Raw genomic sequence first — 20,891 nt, 5'->3', positions numbered from 1 at the left:
TGCTGGATAGAGCATTTGAGTAAACAGCAGCTCCTGAGATGTCTGCTGCAATGAAATAATAAAGGAGATCATTGCTAAGACGGGCACTTGGCAGATATTATGCGCTTTCACGACCAGGAAGATTTTGATTACCAGTCCCAGGCTAGTGATTAAAGAGCATTTCAGTTCCTGGAACCATCTGAACAAAAGCCATGGAGCTAATCTCTTCCTCTTTATCACCTGGTCTGGCAGCAGTGGAGTACCCTAACAAGCTTGCAGCTCTCCTGAGATCCATCACTTCCCCGGTTCCAGCTCACCCTCATCTGTCAAGCACAAAGGCAATACATACTCTTTTGGCACAGTACCTGTTTTGGGGTCTTCCCACAGTGCCGATATCTTCGCAACATATGGCATAGATTTCTTCCGGGGTCCTGATTTCAAGAGGACAGTATCTCGTACCCGGATAATCTCCCCATCTCTCTCCACAGCCTGATAGCTCTTGCGAACAGCCGGCTCTGGCTCATTCTATACCATTAGAACACACACAAAAAATAAAGCCACCGGAGTGTACAGGCGAAGAGTTATAGTTTACTGTTTGCTACCCCAATCCAAGACTCCTTGGTCCTGCCACAAACTAGAAAGTTGCCTAAGCCTACTCAGAACTAAGTGCTTCCATTCCAAGAGATCTCTGAGAGAAGTCATACAGCATAAGACCACTCATGGCATCTCTATTCCCACCAGGCTGGCTTATAACAACAAAGATCAGGTCAAACAAATTACTTTTTCTATGGGTAGGGCACTTGTAGGTAAAGAAGGTTCACCAAGGAGTAGCATCCAAGTGCTCACAGATCATATGTGGCCATTGTTTTCAAATAAAGCAAGAGACAAACCTCTACTATTTTTCCTATGTAGCGCTGGCAGTAAGAAGCAGGTCACCAGTGGGACAGCAGGTCTCACAAAAGCACGTATTTCTGAAATGAATACCCTTATTTCAAATTAAAACCCAATTGCTCCTTCAATTCTGCATGCAAAAAAAAAAACCTTCAGAAAAATCACCATTTTACCTGCCTACCTGTAGGTGTGCATTTCCTTCATAATCAAAGGCATGGAAAACCAGGCACATTTTGAATGCTATGCATTTATCTGATACAAACATTGTAAGATAACAAATAAAACACGAAACATTTCACATGAACAGGGCAGGGAGTGGCAGGGAGGCCGTGGCATAAATCTTTCGTTCACAAGATTGCTACCATTTCCTTTGTAGCCTCTAACATTACAAAATGATCACTTTTTGGACTATGAACTGGGGGAGGGTTATTTTATTTTGCTCTGAAAACTCATTTCAGAATGCCTGAGCAGGATGGGTTTAACCTCCTGCCAGATCGCCCAGGCAAAGTCGGAAGCATTATCCGCCAGGACTTAAGGAGATTAACGGTGCACTGCTCCTTTCAAAGCGTCAAAGTCTGAGCGATGGATGCAAGAGGCCCGTCTCTGGCTTTCACGGGCTTCATCCTTGCACAGCCCTTGGTACCTGTACACAGCCCTAAGAGCTGAAGCTACAGAACCCCTCCTGGATGATGCTCTCAGCAGCTCGAGGTTATACCACCACACCAAACGGCAGCACAGACGAGTCCGTTTGGACCACAGCTCTCCTCGCTACTGACATTACTATTTACATGCAGTTCAACGCTTTGTCCCAACTTCCCAGACAGTGTGCGGGTCCAAATTTCAAGTCCACAGCTCTTATGTTTTAATAAGATGAAGGATGTTGCCTTCTCTCTCAATTGAAGTGGACTTTTCTGTAGTTAATTAAATCTTCTGGCAGGAAATCTCCCATCTTGCAGTAGCCAATCTCTGCCCCTGAACACAACAAATGGGAAAGTACAGACAAGAAATGCTTGAAGGAGTGACTGGCCATGCCACCAGTTAAGTTACAAGGGAGATATTTGGTGCTAGAAAAATTCTGTCTGGGAGCCAGGATACTGTCTCAGTCCTCACTGCTCTCTGGGAGAACCCTGCTGGGCTACAGACACCATCAGCGAGAACAACCACCTCACAAGAGCTACCTTTAGACAACTGCTCCTTATAACAAGGCTAAAACGTCCCTCATTTTCTCAAACAGGTTTGCCCTCATCCAGGAGGAAGAAGCTGAGGGACGATCTCTCTGTAGGATGGACTCACAGGTGTAACAGGTGCCACCCTTGCAAATGCTGAAGCCAGAAGTATTCATCATCATGGTGTTTCAGCTGATGCTAGCACAGCAGTAGCAGGTTTTCCTTCCTTTCCAAACCATCTGTCATGCTGTGCCAGGTAATACCAGGGCACACGAGAAAAAGCCAACAGCAGCTCAGCCTTGAGGCCCAGCCAAAAGGCACTATTTGGTTGTCCAAGGGGTTCTAGATGGCATCTAGTGACCATCTCCACCTTGAAGCCAGACCCAAAACGCTCTCAAGCCTCCATGATCTTAGTCCCCTGAAGCTGCACAAATGGGTATAGCTGTACACACACAAAACCCAGCACTCCAGACACCTACCACAACGTAGACAGCCTTCTCGCAGGCTGTGCCAACTGGTATCCAGCCATTGGTAGCTCTCCGCCTGCTAATGCGCTGCTGCTTTGGATGGGAATGACCTCCCGCTGCTTTGCTGTCAGAGGCGTGGAGACAGCCCGTAGTATTTCGGAGACCGGATTTGGAGCCGCTGGGAGGCTTTGAGCTCTGTGGACATTCTCGGGCCATGGTCTGAGGATCAGAGTTGGGGGTCTGCAGATGAGGAACAGGTTCTGCAGCCGGTGGCACACTGGGTACAGGACATCCTGAGAGCGGGTGGGCAGGTGACGCGGGGTGCCCTGCCACAGGGATTGTGAGGTTCAGCTGGTCCAGAGACTTGCAGCCTTCTAACAGAAGGGAAGAAAAGAGGCATGTATCTCATTTGAAATATAAGACAACTACACAATCAAGACTGTCCCAAACTACCACCGCTTTCCCCTGAAATTCCCTTTATTGCATTACAGCAATAAAGACTCTTCACGTTGTAATTTCATTTTGCACTGTCACTGGATTCTAAAAGCAAAGATATTTCTAAGCCTGCGATGCTCCAATATGTTGCTGCCGATGACACTGCACTATAACAAACCCATATAAAATCCCCCGAAGTAATGCCAGCCAGTAATACACATAAGGTTGGCCAGTGTCCAAAGCAGTTCCAGCCTGTCAGTACGTATAAAAGAAATAAAAGGCTTATCATAATGATGGGAAGGATTAAACCATACTAGCACAAGCAGCCAGCTTCTTTCAAAAAGCCAAATTCTACTAATCAGGGAAAATTGAGAAGATTCTCCGAATTAACTCCAGAAATATGAAACAACGTGGAACAAAACTATATAAGATGATGCACACTGCTGCCTTCAGCAAAACCGTGTCCCTAAAGCAGATGCATTAACCACAACAGGTTAGTAAATTGGCTGACGCTGCCTCTCAAAAGCATCCTAGAACACCTCACACCGCTCCAGGAGTCACAAAACAAGCCCTCAACCTAGGCCAACATGTCTGACAGAATAGCAAGTCAGATTTGAATTACCTACCATCAGCAGGAAGAAAGCTCCCAGACCAATATACAACACACCCCTGTTCCCTAAATCAGAAAGCGTGCTTTTCGGGGTGACAAAAAGGGCAGCTTCGGGCAACCTCCAGGAGATGCCTCCAGACTGGAGCATGTCCTAGCAGATCTGTGGGACTGCACCGCTGCAGAGCTGCTAAAAAAATCTGAAAGTGAGAAAACATCTGAAGTCACCAAGCTCCAGCTGAATAATTGCTGAGATCCCCTTGCAATAACAGGAAATTATTGCCTCCTGTCTCCCACTTGACCCTCCCTAAGAGGGCTGCAACGAAGCCGCCGCTGAACTGCAAGTGTGAGGGCTGCTTCGGACCGTCACAAGACTTTGCTGACCCTGAGCAGCAAAATGCCGCAGCAACTCCCCCAGCCAGCCAAGACATTAGGATGCGAGTTCAGGTATCCTGCCTGGCCTTGGCAGGCACAGGACCCACAGAGCAGTGAATCACCTCTTGAGGATTTTGCTTACAAAAGCAGTTTTCAAGCCTGAACTAAAGCAGGATGAAGCTTCACAAAAGTATCTACTAAACTTCAGGAAAGAAGTGCAGACCTGGCCTTGCTGGAACCCCCCAGGACTCCTTCCTTGGCTGCACACACTTCCAGCCGCTCCACCGCGCTGGGGCTGAAGCATCTCTCACAGCCTGTCTGACCTCATCCCCACCACCCTGCTTTTGAATTGCATGCTGCAAACCACCCGTGGGACGGGGAAAGCAATGCCTCTCTCCTGCATACAGCAGACCACGACTGCCGAAGATTACAGCCTGATCCCTTGATTTGTACTAAACAGACACCAATATTTCCATACAAACATCTTGAACACACCAAATAAGACAGATATAACACAAGGCATGGACACGTCAAGCTGGATCCCCTTGTACCAGTGCTCTCAGATGGGAGCCTGTTGCTTGCAGTCAAGTACTCCTTTAATTCACTAAAATAACCCGCTCTAGGGAAGGGCGAGATTTCAGAGGTGCACACATACATAAAGATCAAGTCCTAAGCATAAGTCCCCATTCATATTCTAGGAGACCTCCTTATACACTTCAATCCACAAAACAAAGTTTGAATTATTCCAATGGTGTAGGCTTTTAAATCAAAGTGGCTCACAGGAAGGAAACCACACCAAGGAAGATCTTAGCAGTGGGGTGACACACTACTAGTAAATACATGCCCCTGGAACCACTACTGCCCCTGCCAGCACCATGAGAAATTACTGAGTTCGCAGGGAGGGCTGAACTCCGAAAAATACTGTTTGCGCCACCTGCATCCTTCTGGTTGCACAAAGTCAGAGGCACCAGCATGCAAAATTTCAGGAACAAAGTAGACTGACATGACCTCAGGGCACTACACAGAAAACTGTCAGACAAGAACACTTTGCTGAGCTAGTTGTCTTGCAAGCATTCAACTTTAAAGAGCGTTGAAGCCACTAGTGAACACTGTCTAGCTGCTACAGTAGGAAGCGGCACCATGACAGCAGGGATGTTTAGGGAAAACGGAAATTATACTTCAACCAAATGCTTCTGAGTTTCAGCAGCTTCCTACAACGGAAGATAACAAAGCCTCGCTCAAACCGAGCACTGAACCAAAACTTCATCCACCTATCTGAAAATCTCTTAAGTGGATAAGTTGTGCCTCCTTTTGACTCAAACATGTGGTTAACTGAAAGACTGATGTTTACACTCCCAACAGCTGGAGAAGCAGCCTTGTACTGTTTGCAGATGGCAGCACTGCCTAGCTTGATGGCTTTTATACAAAGTACTGGTGTCTGATAACCCCCACACAACAATCTAGTTTTAAATATTTCAAAAGATATTTTTCAATAGCAAAGCTCCAAGATAAAGCACATTGGAGGACAAAGTCTGAAAAAACACAGGACAGAAGAGAGCCAGGCAAATAACTATATCACCTCTTACACCATCACCTGTTCTCATTTCAACGCTTCATTTTCAGACATTAAGAGCAAAGAAGGGACCACTACTCACCAAACTAAGTGTACCCGGCACTTACATCACCGCAGTGAAGTTCAAGCATCTGCCCAAACAGTAGACTCAAACCGAATCGTTACACAGCCCTGCCCGATCTGATTTATAAAATCTTAAAAGACTGCATCCCCCATACAGCTTGCACCAGTAACAGTCTAATGACCTAGTCAATGCCTGCTTCTTCACACCGCTCTGCTCTGCAAGGATGCTTCGGTTCTGAGCACGAGCTTTTGGGAACAGAGGAGTAAGTCAGTTTGATGTGCTTTAGACCCTCCGCTCAGAGCAGCACAGCAGGACGGCGAGAAGCCTTGCAGAGCATGTAGGAACTAAAAACCACTCATTTTACACAGATCAAAGCTATGCAGTTAGCTCCAGCATGACAAGTCATGAGTCACCTTCTCACTGCCCAAGTCCTTTCACCAATTCTATGCTTTCCACACCAATAAGACCTTTCAGTGGGAAAAACCCTCAGGGCTAAAAATGGGGGAAGGGGAGCCAAACGCAGATTCTTTCTGAGCCGCAGTTCGGCTGCCAAGCTGAGACGCACCATGCGCAGAGGGAGTTTGCCTCCTGGCAACGAGATACCTTCATTAGCCACCACACCGAACCAGCCCTCTTCTCCTAGGAACGCCGAACGAGATTTGCTTGCACTTTGCACCTTACCTGCTGCAAAAGGCATTTTGTAGGGGTAGCTGTTCCGTCCTGCGTGCATGCTGCTAATCCTGCCCTCTGGCACGTGCACAACTCCGCAAACGCTGTAACTGTTAATCGCCGTTCCTTCTCCACAACAGTACGGGGAGTTACACCAGTGGAGTGGCTGGAAATGAGCACCTGATGGCAAGGAACTGGGCGATACCAAGAGCCCCTCGCAGGTAGCAGATTGCGAAAGCTCGTCCTTGGGGTAAACGGAGCAGTGAGAGTAGCCACTGTATCCACTTTGGCCATAATAAACGTAAAACCCATTCAACGGAGTCAGATCCGAGGATTCATAGAGACATCCACAATCCGTGTGATTTCCGGGCACAGGCAAGGGAGGGAACTGCTGCGCAGGAAAGGAAGGCTGATGAAATTCCTGTTTGGGGGTTGGGGATTTCTCTCCGGGTCTTCCATACTCCGGCTTCATGGAAGCTTGTCCGCCCATAAGCAAAGGCAGTCTGTGGTAGAAACCCTCTGTGCTAGCATAGGAGCTAGACAGTGACTCATAAGGAACAGGTTCTGTCGTCCCGTAGAGCCTAGAGGAGTCCCGCTGCTCTCCTTTCCCAAAAGCGCCTAGAGTAAGTCCTCGCCAGCCATGCTGACCTTCCATTTTTAAGCCAGTCATTTCCTTCTTGGATTTGACGCAATTCTTCCTACTGGCTTTGGCCCATTTGAGCGTAGACTTTGAACAGTGGTTCTCGGACTTGCCTTCTCCATCCGATTTACTTCTCTGCTTCAGTGGTTGGTCTTTCTCATGGGTCAGCTTCAGAAAGGCCACAGCATTCAGGCTGGCCAGTCTCTTTGGGGTAGGGTGATAGGAGATGGCACCGTCCTCCCTCTTTGTCCCGTCATCAAAGACCTCATCCAGTGAATGGTCACAGCTATTGCATTTCTGACTGGGCTCATGCCGGTTTTTTCCTTTACCTGTTTTCACAGCTGTTTTTTCCAGCACAGGCCAGTTGTCACCAGCTTTGCAATGCAAGCTCTTCACAGTGCAGTCTCCACCAGCTTTAATGGAGTCCCTCCGAAAACGCCTGCTGGATAATAAGCCATCGTCCCGTTCAAAAAGCAGATTGTTCACTGCCTCTGCATTCAGTGAGGCCAGCCTGCGTTTCCTGGGCTCGGAAGGAGCAGTATCAAGGTCTTGCTCTGTCCCTGGGTAAGTTATTGTGCACTTTTCCCCAGATGAATCACTCTTCCCTCCTCCCACAGGCTGAACTTGTTCGGAGAACAAAGAAGGTCCCAAACCCTCCATCCAACTGGGAAGGTCCTTTTTTTTACAGCTCTGAGTCTGTTTCGACAGAGATCCAGCCACATCCTCCAGCCTGGTAAGGAGCACTTTGCAGGTCTTTTTGTTCACTGAGGGGAGGAGACGTCTCCGCAGTGGGTATGTCTTTCGCACTTCATGCAAATTCTTGCTTTTGTTCGTCCCCACAAACCCACTTGGACAGTTCGGAGCCTCGGTGCCATCTCCGTCTCTCTGCTCGCCACACTCTGTGTCGGTCCTGTCCATCCTCCTGCTGCTTGTTGGTGATGAAGCTTGGCCAGCAGTACCAGCTGGATGTTTCAGAAGGAAAAGTTGTTTCTTCCGGGCATGCGTCATAGGATCAATGTCCAATCCTGAGAATGAACAGAAGAAAACATCTATTAATATCGCTGAGAGGGACCCATCTCCTCACAAAGAACCAACTGCCAATTAGGAAATATTTGGAGAAGCTTGTTTCTATACACAGAAGAGTCTTTTTGGGTGATGGCCAGTTAAGCCAATTAAGAGACAGGATGCAATTAGATGTGGTTTAATATTAAGCCATAGAACACGATAGTAATTAAAAGCAGGGCGGTGACGGCAAATGCCACAGCAGCTGGGAAAACCAGGGTATGGCCAGAAAGCTGTTTCACCCAGCTCCCAGTCCAAGTACATCCTCTGTTACACCAATGCTGTTTCTAACACGTTACACATTCTCATCAAATCTACTAAAGCTGATCTGAATGCTGGTCCAGGGCATACAGCAGAAATAAATCCCAGGTATTTGACTGCTTGCATGTTGATACAGGCAGGCTGTTTCATTGTCATTTTCTGAAACAATTAGACAAAAGAAAAACAAAAAGTCCACCTACTCACGTGAAAAGTAAACTTCGTCTATTAAGCAGAGATCTGCCAACATTAATAAATTAAATACATGCAAATCCCTATGCAGGTTAGAACCTGGCTACTCACTGCTTTTGTCATTCCCTACAGTTGCATTTTATAAAAGTTGTGGACATTAAACAACCAAATCATCATGTTCGCCAGAGAGGCCCTAAAAATACATTTATGGGAGGAAAAAGAATTACTCAGCTATATGCCATTCCTGACTTTTCATCTAGATGCTACGTCAAGTCACTGTTCAAAACCAACACAAATTACTAAAATATAAAAAGAAAGAGATAAGAATCTGCACCCTGAACAAGAACCGCCTCGCTGAAGGCATGGCTGAGCAAACCAACACCCAGCACCCTAACAACGCTGCTGGCAGACCAGAGAGCTTCAGCACATCTGGACTTTCCCAGCCAGGTAAAACATTACAGAAGTGGTCTGGCTCTGATTTACCGTAAGGGAACTTTTCCTGCAAACACACATGGCATGCCAGCCTCAGGAGGATGATGGCTCCCTCCAAGCAATACATCGCAAGACATCTCCACGTAAGGGCAGGAAGGAAGCATCAGACCCAGAAGAAACGGAGACAACTGCTGACTGCCTTCACCCAAAGCAGCAGCAGCAGAGGCTGTGTGCTCGCCTAGTCATGGAACGAGTACATCCCAGGCTTTCTGAGCACACCACGAGTAGGAGCTTACTACTAAATGGCCTCTAAGTATTTAGTAAGCAAGCAATACGAGAGGAACAGCACCATGCAGAAAGCCCCTTTAGCCATACGTTGGCTTCGTGAGTTAGCCAGAAAACTAAACCTGATTTTTAATCTTCCTGTGCCATTTTTAGCAGAAGGGTTACTGCGCTTTTGCACTCTTGCATTTCAACTTCAGCAAGTGACCTGCAGCAGGCTTGTGTCAGGTATTTGAGGAATTAAGCGATTTTGCAGTCTGAAGGAGCACGCATTCACATAAGCAGCTGTAGGTCTAACACTAAGAAAGGATACGGGTAGGTGATACTAACCTATAAACATTAAAAAAAGTCAGCCTGAGCAATGTTGGAACAGAATCACAGAATGGTTTGGGCTGGAAGGGACCTTAAAGATCCTCTAGTTCCACCCCAGCTGCCATGGGCAGGGACACCTTCCACTAGACCAGGTTGCTCAAAGCCCCGTCCAACCTGACCTTGAACACTTCCAGGGATGGGGCAGCCACAACTTCTCTGGGCAACCTGTTCCAGCACCTCACAGTGAAAAGCTTCTTCCTTACACCTAATCTAAATTTACCCTCTTCCAGTTCAAAGCCATTACCCCTTGTCTTATCACTACATGACCTTGTAAAAAGTCCCTCTCCAGCCTTCTTATAGGCCCCCTTTGGGTACTGGAAGGCTGCTGCTATAAGGAGCCTCCTCTTTTCCAGGCTGAACAACCCCAACTCTCTCAGCCTGTCTTAATAGGAGAGGTGCTCCAGCCCTCTGATCACCTTCATGGCCCTCCTCTGGACTCGCTTCATCAGGTCCACGTCCTTCTCATGTTGGGGGCCCCCCGAGCTGGACACAATACTCCAGGTTGGATCTCACAAGAGCAGAGCAGAGGGGGAGAATCACCTCCCTCGACATGCTGGTCACGCTTCTTTTGATGCGGTCCAGGATACTGTTGGCTTTCTGGGCTGCAAATGCCCATTGCTGGGTCATGTCAAGCTTCTCGTCAACCGACACGTCCAAGTTCTTCTCCTCAGGGCTGCCCTCAATCCATGCATCACCCAGCCTCCATTTGTCCTTCGGATTGCCCCGACCCATGTGCAGGACCTTGCACTTGGCCTTGTTGAACTTCATGAGGTTTGCACAGGCCCACCTCTCAAGCTTGTCAAGGTCCCTCTGGGTGGCATCCCTTCCCTCCAGCGTGTCAACCGCACACACAGCTTGGTGTCACCAGCAAACTTGCTGAGGGTGCATTCATTCCCACTGTCCATGTCACCAACAAATATGTTAAACAGCGCCGGTCCCAATACCAATCCCTGAGGAACACCACTTGTCACTGCTCTCCACTTGGAGATCGAGCCGTTGACCACAACTCTTTGAGTGTGAATAGATTTAATTAAGCCTGTATCTGAGCATCAGAAACAGCAGAAAAGGACAATTGCTTGTATTTAGCAGTATTTATGAAATAGTCAGATTCCCTTTACTGGCACCAAAGAGTTAGTCTTCATATTAGCATCAACCTAGGAGCGGTTTGATCTTCCCTGCAATCAGGTATTTGGCTGAACACCCCTCAATTGACACAACTGACACTAGTCTGCCACTTTTGAGGGTTTTAATTAAAGCTATTACTGCTTTTGCAGTGATTAGAACAAAGCTACTGAATTACAAGAACTGTTCGTTTGATATGGTTTAATCAAGCTGATAATTAGATTATCTATTTGAAATAAGCCCAATGTGTTTTAATTGACTTCCTTATATATGCATTAACTAAAAGAAACTTAGGAATTGAACACCACTGTGGTTTGCACGTTGCTTTTCTAGATGTCAGACTCTTCCTGACATGTTTTGGGGTAACTGACCCATTACACCCCTTTACACACAGAATAACTCCCGTAGCTAGTGCCCAAATGGGAGTGCTCTGTGGGGAGCAAACATTTATGTATATCCATGTTTTTCTGATAAGAAAAACAGGTTCTGGAAATTAGGAGGATGCTTATCAAGTCAGACAGACAATTTCTTCCAAAATTGGAATTCTTCTTGCACAAGAGGCCAAACTGACTACACACAACCTCCAGAGTTTGCAAGGGGACTATAATTGAAAAAATGAATCAGGCAGAGCAGGGTTTGCAGTGGTAGACCAGGCGTCCTATATAACCATGCCCTGGGGAGGCTAACATTTCCCAGGCTATATGGACCAGTGGTTTCCTTGCAACTCTCATCCTCTTTTCTGTTGTCCCTACCAAGAGACTGAGCCTCTGGCAGAGATGCTCAGTAGAGAGGTGAAAAACCCAAAATAAACAGCCGTGGCTTGCCCTAAAAACCAGCATCAGCCACCTCTTTCTCCTCAAGCTTTCGCAAGCAGCAGTCTGACCTTCTGGCCACTCACCACACATCCTTCACTTGGTGGGGCTTTATAGCCCATTACTATTCAAATGAGTTAGAATATCTATCAAAACTGAGTACTATAGACATGACTTTGTTCATACCACATCTACTCTAAAGTTATAAAAAGTCTGGTAGATATTGAAGGAAGGGGATTTTTCCAACAGCGAAGCAGAGTCATTAACAGCACAGTGACCAACTTCCTTGTTTGACCCCATAAGGAATGCCAAGACAAACAATAGCCTAAACAAAATATCTTTTCTGGAATCTAAGCATAGGAATGCTTTAAGTAGCAATACCTGAAATGAAAACAGATTCCCCCCCCCCTCCTTTTTTCTACATACGTTTCCTAGAACTGCAAGAAATCCACCTCCCTCTCCAAAGCCTGGATGCAAGACCCATCTTCCAATGCGGAACAGGTAGCAACGTCTTGCCGTGTTATAATGCATTTACAGTTAATACTCTAACCCAGCTTTCATCACTGACAGGCTGCAGCCAGGAACATCAAGGGAAACACTCAAGTTGAACATGCAAAGATGACAATAGAGACATCGAGTCAAAAACGCATTAAAGTGGGAAGAGCACCAAGATTCAATGCAATCCATTTTAAGAGTCTCAGTCACATAAGCCCTTTGACACCACAAGTTCTTAGGCACAATAGTAATCAATCACAGGCAGACGGGGTTTTTTATTTATTGTTTTTTAATAAAAGGAGATTATGTCTGCATAGATCTCCCTCTTGGCATCTGGTCTCTAAGTTCTCTCTCCCACACTCAGAGGTCAGCTGCTCTAATACTACGAAGCACTTATCTACAGATGAAGTAGTAAATATCTGGAAATTTGTGGAAAGACAAAATAAGCCAACCCCATACATTTTAGCATTATAGCCAAGAAAATCCTTTAAGTGCCAGCAAGGAAAGCACCAGTACCATCCAGCAACACTTCCACATGACTGTAAACCCTCCAAAATCCAGCTTTACAGCAGAAACACAGGACAACATGCAGAAATACAATCAAAGTAACTTAAGCAAATGCAGAAGTCAGCATTGCTCTCAAAAATTTCCACAATGGATTCCTTGGCTAAACAAAAAACCAAACCAAAACAAACAAAAACAAAACTAAAACAAAACAAACAAAAAAAAATCAGCCAAATTTCTTTCCAACCTACTGAGTTTGGAGACCGAGAGAAGGTCATTCTTCCAGATCGCACCCCACTAAAAACCTGAAGTCCAAAGTCAGGTGAATTCTGTTTGTCTTCAAATACATGACTGAATCCCATTTGCTCTGCACTGGCTCAGTATTATCAGTATTATCAGTAGTAATAAACCAATTTTGAGTGGATCAGTTACAAAGTGTGGTTAAAAAGGTTCAGTTTCTACACAGGGAACTTCCTCGTGATATCACCATGATAAAACAACCGCCATGACCCGCAGAGTGGTTTGTAGACACTGGAATGTTGTTTATCCTCCCAAGTCCTTTTTCTGACATAATACTCCAACAGAGGTGGGAACAACCAGGTTTAGCACCCATAATGAATTTTGTTATCCTAGAGCCATACGCAGTGTGAATTTATTACAAACCATTGTGACCAAGGGGGGAAGAAAAGATACCAACAGTTGGCTCCATATGCCACAGAAGCCAAGTGCAACGTTTTAGATCTGTTCCTCAACATCTCTTTTCAGAAACTCTCTCACCTCTCCACAGCAGTCACTCTCAGCCTGGAGAATTTCATGCATTTTGCTGTTCTCCCTGATTTGTGTCACACAGGTGCAGAAAGAGCCACCCTGAGCCTTGCGCTAAGGAGGACTTGCTACAAGACTGCTATAGTGACACCACTGCCAGTTTTGGAGAGGTATCGTGATAGGCATGAAGAAAAAACCTACTAAACCAACAATTCATCCACGTGGCAAGCACGCATCCAGCAACAGGCACCAAGTAGCCTTATGAGACCACTCTATTGAACAAAAGTCATTGTTAGCACACTGGACTATCAAGAAGTCTTTCCATGCCTACAAAATCACCTGTACTGCACGGATTCCTTTGCTAGAGGGATGGTCCTGCTCATTCCATTCCTGGCAGAAAGCACCGAGCAGCTAAGACTACTGGCTTACCTGTGATCTAGCAATCCCTTTTCTCCCCCCAGCATAACACAGAAGCAGAGCTTTTGAATACTGCTCAAAACTAAATCATCTGACAGTCAAGTGTATCATGCCTCAAAATCAGAGCCATACCGAGTTTACTTACAGCAAGTATTGTACTCATGTCAGCTGGCAGGAAGAACGTCAGGGCTCTTCATCCTCTTTCCACCTTTGTATTGCTTCACAAAGCAAAGAAAAACCAACTGTGCCCAGAAGTCTCCAAGAAATCACAAGATAATCCAAAGAACTGAAAGTGAAGATACTTAAGCCAGAACTACCCATTTACTGCTTGCAGCTGAAGGAACTGGATTAACAGTGACAAGACATTTAGGTATAACTCTATCGGAAATGAAACAAGTTCAATACAGCAGCTTAGTCTAAACAGCTGCATCCAAAGCCCACCAAGCATTTTAAAGCTTCCTCAAACTGGACTAGTTCTGAAAAATTATCTTGACAGCTGTTGAACCCAAACCAGATCAGAATAAAGAAAAATAAAAAAAAAACGAACACCGGTCCAATTTTCTGCTAGAATAAAACCACTACCCAAACAGCAAAATCAGAAGAGAGTTGATGCCTCATTAGCAGCAAAATAAGCAAGTGTGTTAACAGCTGCATTTTCTGTAATCACACAGCTGCAGCATCTGTCTCTCCCTCTCTATCACTTGATTGCAAGTGAAATTAGAAGAAACTAGTCTGGGACTACCCGTTCAAGCACCATTTCCTTTCCAAAGCTTCACTACAGAGATGCACTCATTCCAAGGAGACGATGCCAAAAGCACAGAAATTTAAAGCTTTTAAAGCTCCTAATCCATTTGGCACTTCAGTAATATACAAAGAGTTACGACAACAGGAATCTTCCTCTCCATGCACAGCACTGTTTTGTTGACTTTCAGCCCCTGTCTACTTGAAGGCATTTAAATTGGTGCAGCTTATGCTATGACAACAGCCCTATAACTGTAAGTATCTGGAGGATTGGCTCCTTTCTCCCTGCTGCTTTTATAGTCAAATAATTCTCAGTGCTACAAGGAACGTGTTGCATGAAGCAAGCCTCCCAGGAGCTCTCGGAAATCCGGATAAATCACAGAACCGTCAGGTATCCCAGGCTGAATTACCTAAATGCTGTGCAAGTCCCATGAGCGGAAGCATCGTTTCAATCTCAAACATTTAGAAAAACTGTAATTGTTGCAGGCTGCAATTTGTCTTCCAAGGGTCCAGCCCCGATTTTTCTCCAGAGGCCCATCGAAAGCTCCATCATCCACATGCTCCAGAGAAAACTGTTTATACAGAGCTCATTAGACTGCAGAAAAGGCTTGTTTCTCTCTTTCTCATCAACACAGCCCTAACCATTTGCCAGCACCTCCTGAAAACCATGCGAGTACTGTACTGGAGGACGCAGCCCATGCCTCCATGGCTTCAAAAAGGCTTGCAAAAAGGATCTGGGGCAACTCTCACACAATCGAGATGACCTCTGGAAGTTGTACGGGACTATGCTCTGCTCTGCTCCCTGGTCTGACACCAATAATTATAACTCCGTTGCGAAAGCCTGTGCTCCAGCCACATAGCTGTGAGTGTTGCAGAACATGTGTGGCCGTGATAAATTACAGTGCTCAAACAACTGCAATTATAATCCGATGCTTTAAAAACAAAAGTGCTGTACCTGTCTGAAAGCAATGCAAGCTGAGAATGAAACATGCTAGGGTGCAGTCCCTACTTGCATGGCTGACCACTTGCATAAACATGAGCTAGACCTGTTAACACCTGGGCAGAGAAGTTCCCCAGCTGATTTCTTGGGAGGGCCTGTCCTAGCCTTGATTATCTGGTTTCAGATCTTGCCTAGTGGCAGTGCTCTGAAGTGCTTTGCAGGGAAGCCAAAATTAAATTTCTCCGGCTGTTCTCACACTCTCCACAACGCAGCAAGCAGCGTTCACAAGGAAGAAAAAAAGAAAAAAGGGGGAAAAAAAAAATCCCTGCTGCACCACCAAAGCCTGACCTCAAGGCATGAGAGCCCAATAAACAGGAGCCTTCTCAGCATCCGGAGCAGGCGCAGAGCCGTGGGCAGAAGGCGCTCCCTGAATCCCAGGCTCTGATCTCCCTCTCTCCAGGCAGCATTTATGACCAGCACTGCGATACAGTTTGCCAGCCCCAGGGAAAGTGGCCCTTTTAAAGCCTCAAATGCAGAAAGTGGAATTCAAAATTCCCTGGCCAAAGCAATTTGGAAAGCCCAAAGAGGCACACTGCACGGGCAGGGAAGGCATTTCGCATCTGCTGAATCTCCCCTCCCATTGCTAATGCTCCAGCACAGCTACCAGCCAGCAGCAACGTGCAAGCTCACCCTACAATAGCTGCATTGCACTGCACAGATAGGCCCACAGCTACAGGGAGCTTTAGGTTCAGACTTTCACATCTTTCAGCAAAGGCAGGCACTTTCAGAGAAGAGATTGTATCGAGACTGTTCATCTAACTTCACTTGCTGAATAAGTTTTTTCACTTAGGAGTAAATTGCTTAATTCAACTCATGTCTAGTTGAAAAAAAGCCAGCTCTTTCAATACCAGTGGGAAAGAATGATGTACAAATTTGGGGGAGAGTGGGAAGATGTTTCCTCAAAATCAATGACAAGGTGCATTGTTTGGGGGACTAATGCAACACCTGGAAAAAGCACATTCCTTCTCGGAAAGATACCAGCTTTCCTTTCCCCATTACTGATGCTAAGAAGCCGTATTACTGTGTTACGTTTCAGTGAAAGGCTGCCACTTAGGTTGAATATTCAGTAAACACTATAGTAAAAAAATAAATGTGGGAAGTAACATGTGACCTCAGCAACTCAAACATCAGTCACCAAAACCAGATCAAGCTTCGTAGCCACAGTCAGTTTACACATTTGCATTAAAGTAAAACCAAAGTTTCTGAATGCAAAGCCTTCACTGAACACCTCTTTGTACAGCCATGACCAACACTTGCAGAAACCACTTCCTACGGCTTGTAAGAACTAAAGATTTCCACCCCCAATAGTTGCCACAAGCCTTCTGCTTGTGACCCGAACATAAAGCAGCGTTCTTCTGTGCGTCTGCAGAAAGTTTTGGTGCTTTTGTTGTTTTTCACAGACTTGCCAAATAGCACCGTGAAATTGTTTCAGGTGAGCTTACAGCTTAAGAGGCAATGGCACAGCCATGGTTTCATACTCGCTCTCTGGAGAAGAGATGCAAAAACTGTGCTTATCCACAAGCAAAGCCACCCCCACCTCCCCAAAACTCCAAACTCGCTACAAAACCAGGAAAAATTGGAAGCAAATCAGAGATCAGAATTTTGTTCTGCCCCTTAGTTTGCTCAGAGAGGGACAAAACAACCACCTTCCCTCACTCAGAAGGATACGTTTCTTTTGCCTTTCAACAAGTTATAGAGGGATGCACGAGGATGAGAACGACACTTTGAGCTAGTAGATGTTTTAAGGGTGACAGAGCATATGGCAATTCCTGAACAGCGTTTTAATCCTGCATTCATCCCTCATGCTTCCTACAAGAGAGCCTCTCCGCTGCAACAGGAGGAACCCATGGCCACTCCAAATTTGGGGCCAGTAGTCACTGGCTTTGGATGTTATTCTCAAAAATCTGTTTGTGCACCAAGCGGTCCAGGGGCTCTAGGGAAAAATAATATGCAACCATGTCATTAAAGACACATGCAAACAAGCATACACACAGAAAGCCAACCCCCTCCCTGAACAGAAACCACTTCTTCACCAGTGCAAACACTGTAATTATTCCCACAGTGCAAAGACCACCATCAGCTTCTCACCTCTCAAAACCAGTGTAAAAAAAAAAAAAAAAAAAAAAAGTGAGAACCATGGATAGCCAGACCCAACCACACTGCTGCAATGAAACCCCAGGTAAGGCAAAGGAAATCCCCAGCATCTGCAAGTGCAGGAGATGAGTACGTGGAGATGGGGATGAAAATTCAGGCTTAACTTGTCTCAAGGCTGACAACTTTGAACGAAAGCACTCGTGCTTAAGAGACACTTTGACACTTGGCCTTCGCTGTATCTCTCCCCAGTGAGTCAGCCGTTAAGGTTTCCTTTTAACAAGACAGGCGGAGTACAGAGATTAGGCACTGGAAAGGATGGGAGGTGCACAGACTGGACCACCTGAGAAACAGGAAAGCTAAAGTTTACACAGATTTTGCAATTCTTCTGAAATATCCCAGAGAACATCAGCAGCAACTACTACGACACATAAAACACTAGCTATATTAAATATCACACACTTGCAAAGAATTGCCTATTAGAACTTTAAATAGGTTCCGCATAAAGCTGCCTACGTGACAGCTACGCTAACAACACCCTGTAAGATGCCTATAAGTAGTCTGAAAAACTAAGTCAAAAATATTTCAGGACAGCTTTGACAGTTGTGTTTTTAGGAGGACAAGCTTTGCCAATCAAGTTAATCAAGGTTTAAAAAAACCCCAAGCTCTGCTCATCTGATTTTCCATATATGCAAAATGCAAACTAAATTCCTTCATGGCAGAAGGCTGAGTCTGGTAAAGTATCAATCATATGTCACTTTGCTCAGATAGCTCTGGCACCATTCCTGGTTTTACGGACGAAATGGAATAACAAATTATTTCCAAGACTTTATTTGGAAGAACAAGGTGCAAGATTTTTCTATAGTAAATATTAAAGCTCTTCTATAAATTATAATCCACAACCGCTTTAGAAACTTCCTCCAAGCTGCTCAGCTTAAATAATTCAAGATGCGCTGTGATTCCATGTATTACACATGCATCTGCAAAACTGTGCTGCCTTTGGGAATTTCAAGGGCAGGTGCATCCCTGCCAGCTCCTCTCCATTTTGCGAAGCTGTCACTGCCATCCTATCTCTGGATCTGGACTTCCCTTCTCCTCTCTCCGGTTATGTCTCCCTCCACAAAGGTCTCCATTCACTTTCAACTCTTTTGACTAGAAACTGTCAGCACAGCACCCTTGAGATCCAAAGACAACATGTTACCACTCAACAAGCTCAAAAGTTGCTTTAGGGGAGAAAAAAATGCAGGAAATTCAGGGAAGGGCAAGGCATTCCTTCAATATAACATTTAATCAACCATCCTAAAATCTGACCTAAAATGCAGCTTCAAGAACATTTTTTTTTTTTCCCTTTAAATAATCTTCATCTTATTTTCCTCACCTCTGAGCATGCCTCAAAACTGTCTGACAACACAGTGCCCCCACCTCAGCGTCTGCATCCTTGGCATTACAGCTCCAGGTACTGACTCTATCGGTTATCATCTCCGACAGGAGCGCAGAAGAGAGACTGGATTTTAAAATTTAACAGACATGCATGTTTATAACCTCGACTTAAATTTACAGAAGCCTTAAACTCAGGCAGGCAAAAAAAGAAGCTATGTTAAATAACAAGTTCATATAATATTTTCAAGGATTCCTATGTTCTGACTCATCCCCAGCTGAAATACATTGACCAGAACTACCTCTTTAGACTCAAACTGTAATAAGAATGTATTTTCAGTTCTAGAATAAGTACTTAAGACAGTATCGTCTTTCATTTGGAAACACCTATTGTTTCTATGCAGTTTTAAAAGCAGTAGCACATGAACTCGGCCTCAGCTTGGTCTATACAAAGCAAGTAGTCCGTACGGCAGAACACCTTTCTGGGATTTCAAATTTCCACCATCATAGGTTTTGATTCCTCCTTATATTCAAAGTGAAATAGATGTTTCAAAAGAAAATAGACTTTCGATTCCTTTATTCTCACTTTCCTACTATCACTTGAAATACCAGCATCCCCCACACACTCCCCCAGCTGAGAACACGGGTGACAGACTTACACTGAGCAGTTTTCCATTTGAGAGCTTCAATCCCAATCCAGAATTCTAAGTCAAAGAAAGACTTTACAAAACTCTTGCATTCCCACTAGAATCCCTGTAACCAAACACTCTCCTTCCCTGTATGTCTTATAAACCACAGCGCTGCACTGAACGCCAAGCAGAGCTTAAATCTGAAGCCCACTTTCCTGCATTTGAACTTATGGAATAAAAGTTCAGATGTGGCTGAAGCTTAAGATATTCTCAGCAAATTGGGCAGAACTTCTGCAGGTCTAGAAATGTGGAGTTCCAAACAGGGAAGAGTAAAGTTAGAGTAAAAAGAGTAAAGGACACCCATTACCATCCCAGCACCTAAAAATTATCAGGTGCCCACACAGGTTTCCTCAAGAAGCTAGCCCACCTGAAAACATCTCTACAAAATATTTAAAAATACACATACAATTACTGTATTTCATGAAGGAAAAAAAATATCAATCAACACCACACATATAGGTGTATGTTCACGCACCTTCTAGCAGCAGTCATGACCAAGGTAAAACTGCCAAACCTAACTAAACTTACTGTGAAACCTTTCCTCCCTCTTTTTAATGCAAGAACACAGTCTTTACAAATGAGTACAAGGTAAGAGAAAACGTTCCTCTTAATTTCACAACACGACTGGTTTAATGTATTAGGTCAGTCAAAAAAAATTTAGCACAACTGAATGGTGCTGCAACACCTTCTGATGTCTCAAAGGAGAACAAGTTTCTTAATTCCTAAGGTGGTGTTAACACACTCACCTGTATGACTGAATTCAGACAAGGGTGGGTTTTTTTGTTGTTTTGTTTTTTAAAGAGCAGTTTATTAATTGATTCTCCATGAAAGGAACTAGCACACAGGAATACACGCTCTGGTAAGGCAGCAGGTAGAGATGTAGAAGACAGTTAACAGACTCGGGGTGTCAACGTGGAGTGTGCAGAATTCCCAAGGCGCAGTCGCACTCGTACAGGAAACGGCTGAGATTTTAGTCTGGAACCTCAAGTTATTGATGTCTTCATCAGACCAGCCCGAACCTCCACCAGCCACTAAGTACTTAAAGTTAATTGCTTGGCAATTACGCTTTTCATCACTAAGCAATTAGCACTTCAAGGTTTTAAGTGCCCAGCACTGGCTCTTCCCAGAATTATTAGGGGTCTGGGTTCGGCTGGGGAAATCTAAGCACCACGGGTGGACCATTCACCACGTCAAATGCCATGGCTGCCACGCTGGTTCTGGCCGAGGCAGAGGAATCGCTGTCCCCTGCGCAAACTTAATTTTGATAATTTAAGCCCAGGAAAGCAGAGGGACTCCACGCCCACGTTGCCAAAGGTCCCAAGCAGAGCTAGAAGCGCGTTTCTAGCGACCTGCAGCTGGCATGATGTTGTCACCAGAAATCTGATGAGAGAAAACTCTCAAGCAAGACAGTTGG

The 20,891-nt window shown here is 45.2% G+C and overlaps 1 protein-coding gene across 2 annotated transcripts in view; it reads right to left on the bottom strand.

Moving 5' to 3' along the window:
* Positions 1 to 20,891, bottom strand: part of BAHD1 (bromo adjacent homology domain containing 1) — a 42,252-nt gene that overhangs the window by 8,117 nt on the left and 13,244 nt on the right. For both annotated transcript variants that reach the window (XM_030039541.2, XM_030039540.2), the window contains exons 2-4: positions 6,239 to 7,891; positions 2,516 to 2,877; positions 345 to 504 (exon numbers count right to left, since the gene is read on the bottom strand). In XM_030039541.2, coding sequence (XP_029895401.1) covers positions 345 to 504; positions 2,516 to 2,877; positions 6,239 to 7,874 — 2,158 coding nt within the window. In that variant the 5' untranslated portion in view covers positions 7,875 to 7,891. The remainder of the gene's footprint in view (positions 1 to 344; positions 505 to 2,515; positions 2,878 to 6,238; positions 7,892 to 20,891) is intronic.

This window comes from Aquila chrysaetos, chromosome 16 (genome assembly GCF_900496995.4).
Source record: "Aquila chrysaetos chrysaetos chromosome 16, bAquChr1.4, whole genome shotgun sequence".
In the NCBI taxonomy this organism is placed as follows: domain Eukaryota; kingdom Metazoa; phylum Chordata; class Aves; order Accipitriformes; family Accipitridae; genus Aquila; species Aquila chrysaetos.
The sequence above is the reverse complement of the archived record's forward strand: the minus strand, read 5'-3'. Positions and strand labels throughout refer to the sequence as shown.